This window comes from Miscanthus floridulus, chromosome 14 (genome assembly GCF_019320115.1).
Source record: "Miscanthus floridulus cultivar M001 chromosome 14, ASM1932011v1, whole genome shotgun sequence".
NCBI lineage: Eukaryota > Viridiplantae > Streptophyta > Magnoliopsida > Poales > Poaceae > Miscanthus > Miscanthus floridulus.
In genome coordinates, this window is record NC_089593.1 from 65,411,762 (window position 1) to 65,415,368 (window position 3,607).

General features: G+C 56.7%; 1 protein-coding gene across 1 annotated transcript; it reads right to left on the minus strand.

Moving 5' to 3' along the window:
- Window positions 1–1,274: 1,274 nt before the first annotated feature.
- LOC136505135 (auxin-responsive protein IAA31-like) lies at window positions 1,275–2,886 on the minus strand. The gene is made up of 3 exons (XM_066500236.1): window positions 2,435–2,886; window positions 1,971–2,315; window positions 1,275–1,877 (listed from the first exon to the last, which is right to left on the minus strand). The coding sequence occupies exons 1-3, from the start codon at window positions 2,686–2,688 to the stop codon at window positions 1,796–1,798; spliced, it is 681 nt and encodes a 226-aa protein (XP_066356333.1). The 5' UTR covers window positions 2,689–2,886; the 3' UTR covers window positions 1,275–1,795.
- Window positions 2,887–3,607: the final 721 nt, after the last annotated feature.

The following is a 3,607-nucleotide window of genomic DNA, read 5'->3' on the forward strand; positions in this document are numbered from 1 at the left end:
CAGACAGCGAAAAGCCTCTCGCATCCACCACCAGCCGGCCGGTTCTGTGTTCTTCTTGCACATACACTAACCCTTGAGCAAGCACAATGAATGCATGCACACACACACAGATGACAGACCCAGCTCTGGTTGGACCTAACACAAGACTGACCAGACCAATCATGCAGTGAGTTCATGGAAATGCAGTGCATGGGCAAGGGAAATGAGAAATCTGCAGCCGAGCGGAGCAGACTGCACCTGCACCTACACTGCACTGCGATAAATGGGAAATCTCTCCATTGGTTTCGCCGATGCTGCTGCTGCCGCCTGTTCCTCCTCCTCCTCGCAACCACATGCTGGGGCCTGGGCCCTGCTACCTGGAGCTCCCGGCTCTATGCTCTCCGGTTCCGGTGGCTGGCCCGACTAACCTCCGGCCAGGCTCGGCGTGGAGCCGGGGTGTGAGCCTAGGATGCCCTCTCGAGTCTCGCCTCGTCGTCCGGGTCTTTGACTGAAACCACATGTGCGCCACATGTCCCCTGTCGGCGCGGCCCGGAACAGCCGCACGTTACCTCACCACTGCGAAATCTGAAATCTGGATGGATGGCCGCTCTCGGCTCTGCAAGTGTGCAAGCACCCAGATTCAGCTCTCTCTGCTCTCGCCAGAGACCCCAGACCAGAGCATTGGTTTCTGTTGAGCCTTAGGGCGTGTTTGGGACTGCTCCGCTCTATGTTTTTCAGCTCTGCTCCACGTTTTTTAGCCAAACAGTTTTAGCTCCACGCACTCTGCTCCAGAAAAAAGGGTGGAGTTGTGAGAGCACCTAAAGAGGTACTCCACAAACTCCAGTTTTTTGTGGAGCTGCTCCACGGTGGAGTTTGTGGAGCAGAGTTTGTGGAGCAGTCCCAAACACCCCCTTAACCAGCTCTGCCTTCTGGTTCTGGCCGTGTCCGGCCGGCCAACTTGGTAGTAGCGACGGGTGCCAAGTGGAATGGCGAAGCAAAGCTTTAGCTGGATCTTGAAAATGGTGGCCATACTCTGCTGAACATGTGTTTGTGCTGCATTTCATCATCATCTTCAGTTCACATGTTCTCTTTTACAGACAGTAGTAACAAGGAGGAACTAGTGTTCCTGTTGAATGGATTTGTTTTTGTTTTCTCTTGTAGATAGGAACATTAGTATGTATCAAAGGTGTTAACTGCTGTGTGCTTGAGATTGAACAAGGGAACTTTCAGGCTGCTAGCTGCTGTTCTTGCATTTGCAGATTGCACAGCCACAAAAAAAGAAAAAGAAAAGAAAAGAAAGAAATACATGGATAGATAACTGAACTAACAAGAGGGGGAATTAAAGGCCCAATTTCCCCCCTTGCAGCACTTGCACAGTTGCACTTACAGAAGCAATCAAGCACTGACTGATAGGTAGATATAACTTAAGACAAGAAAGAAGAGTAATCTTTGGCTTTGTACAAACACACATGGAGATTCAACTCGACTCTCCACTCCTTTTGTGTTGCTAATAACACCTACAAGTAGCACAAAAAGAAAAAGAAAAAGAAAACAAACAAAGTGACCACACATCATTCCACGCATGCACTTCGACGCACAAAGCTCCTCTGTCTCTCCCTCACCCCAAGCAGCTTTCATCTTCTCTTCTCCATGTCTTCGGTTTGATGCTCCATTGTTGGCAGACAAGGAGAGATGGTACGACATACTCAACACATGCCCATACCCATGCACGCCTTGGACAAACAAGAAACCCCAAAAGAACAAAAGAATTTGCTCACGCATGCACAAGCCGTGCATCTCTGCGACTGCGATAATCTCAGTTGTTCTTGACTGACCCGAGCCCTCTCGCTTCAGATCCCTTCATGATCCTCAGCCTCTTGCAGGTGCTGATGAACATGCTGCAGAGAAACACAAAACTCAAGCAAGAGTCAGACACCATTGAATCAGCAGGGAACGTATATATCTCTCAACAAAACATTGCAGGCGCTTACTCGAAGGGCACGTCGCCGACGAGCATGAGGTCGCCGTCCTTGTCCTCGTACGTGACGGCGAAGTCGGAGGGGTTGACGGCGGGCGCGTCGGCGCCACCGGAGAAGCAGAGGAACATGGCCTCCAGCGCCTCCCGGAGCTCGCGGTAGCCCTTGTACATCTTGAGGTCCACCTTCCTGAGGTAGGGCGCCCCGTCCATGCTCACCTTCACGAACAGCCCGGAGGCCGGGGCGGCAGGGGCATCCTCCGCCGGCGCCGCCGCCGCAGGCTTGCTCTTGGCCGCCGCCTGCTGCTGGAAGCAGCTCTTCCTGTACGACCTCACCGGCGGCCATCCCACCACCTGAGCCCTGCAAGGATGGATGCATGAGCATGAGCCGCTGCTTGCTGCAGAGCTGATTTGCGCGTGCGTGCGTGCGCGGTGACCGTGAACCGATCGATCGATTCGGTAGCTAGAGACGCTACTCACTTGGCGGCCGGCGGCGCGGCGTCGGCGTTGCTGTCGCGCTTCTTGGGCGCGTCCTCGTTCCCGCTGCCGACGACGTCGCGCTTCTTGCCCCTGGGCGTGGACGGCGGCGGCAGCAGCGGCAGCGCCGCCTTCTGCTGGGGCTCCTCCACCTCCTCCTCCGTGCCTGGCAGGCCCAGCCTGAGCTCCGTCGCCCTGAGGTTGTCAACGTCGTCGGCGGCCTTCAAGCCGTAGCTCGCTGCTGCGGCGACTTCCATTGCTTCTCCTTAGCTTATTAGCTTGGTAGCTTCTCCGGCGCGGCCGGCGGGCGTGGGCAACGGCGGTGGTTGCAACTTGGCTCTGCAAGAACGAATTGAATCCGACGAGCTGCCTGCGCTGTGCTGTGCTCGGTCGTCGTCGTTGCTAGCTGGTGGTGGTGCCGCTGGCTGTGCGTGTGGTGTGGCCGGCGACCCGACCCGGCGTGATGTTTTATAGAGGTGAGGCCGGTCGGAGGGGGCGTGTGGGCGTGCGAGGCGGAGGCCCCGCCACACACACGGGCAGGGCGGCACGCGCACGTACGTGCCAGAGGCCAGAGGCCCAGAGCCCAGAGCCATGCGGCGATGAGTGTGCGTGCGGTGCGCGTACAAACAGCTGGGGTGGTTGCGCGGCAGGGCGCAGCCGTGGGCGGCCTGCCAGGGCGACCCGGGACAGCACGGCCCGCCCCACAACTCCGCCAGTGGCCGTCGCGGGCGCCACCGGGTTATTCGTCGGGTCCATCGGGTCACGGGTAGGTGGGCCATCGCACCGCATGCACGTCTCGTCTGTACTGCCGTGCCGGGTTGTGGGCTTGCAGCTTTCTATACACACACTGTAGGGTCCGATCCAATAAGCAAAGCTAACACCACTGTTCCAAGCTGGCTGATGCCATGCCGCAAGGACACGGAGGACGCTTATTAGGCTACTCAGGTCTTCAGTCCAAGAGTTGTTGCTCACCGTCTGGATATGGATCTTACTGCTGTTGGTAAATGAAGGACGACGACCCCAAAACCCGGTCGTTGTCGGGCGCCGGTCGAGTAACGGGCCACACCCGGATGCACGCACTAGAAGGAAGCTATGGTTGTTAAACAATGAATAGGCAGGCAGGCGCCAAGAAACCAAATCAGACTAAACAGGCTGTGGCGCTGCCATGATTAGGAT

Excerpts from the sequence above, each read along its gene's own strand:
- LOC136505135 (XM_066500236.1), bottom strand. The coding sequence starts at position 2,688 with ATGGAAGTCGCCGCAGCAGCGAGCTACGGCTTGAAGGCCGCCGACGAC. Across the intron at positions 2,316-2,434 it reads GCCGCGCCGCCGGCCGCCAA|GGCTCAGGTGGTGGGATGGC; the intron begins GTGAGTAGCGTC and ends CCATCCTTGCAG. Across the intron at positions 1,878-1,970 it reads GTCGGCGACGTGCCCTTCGA|CATGTTCATCAGCACCTGCA; the intron begins GTAAGCGCCTGC and ends GTTTCTCTGCAG.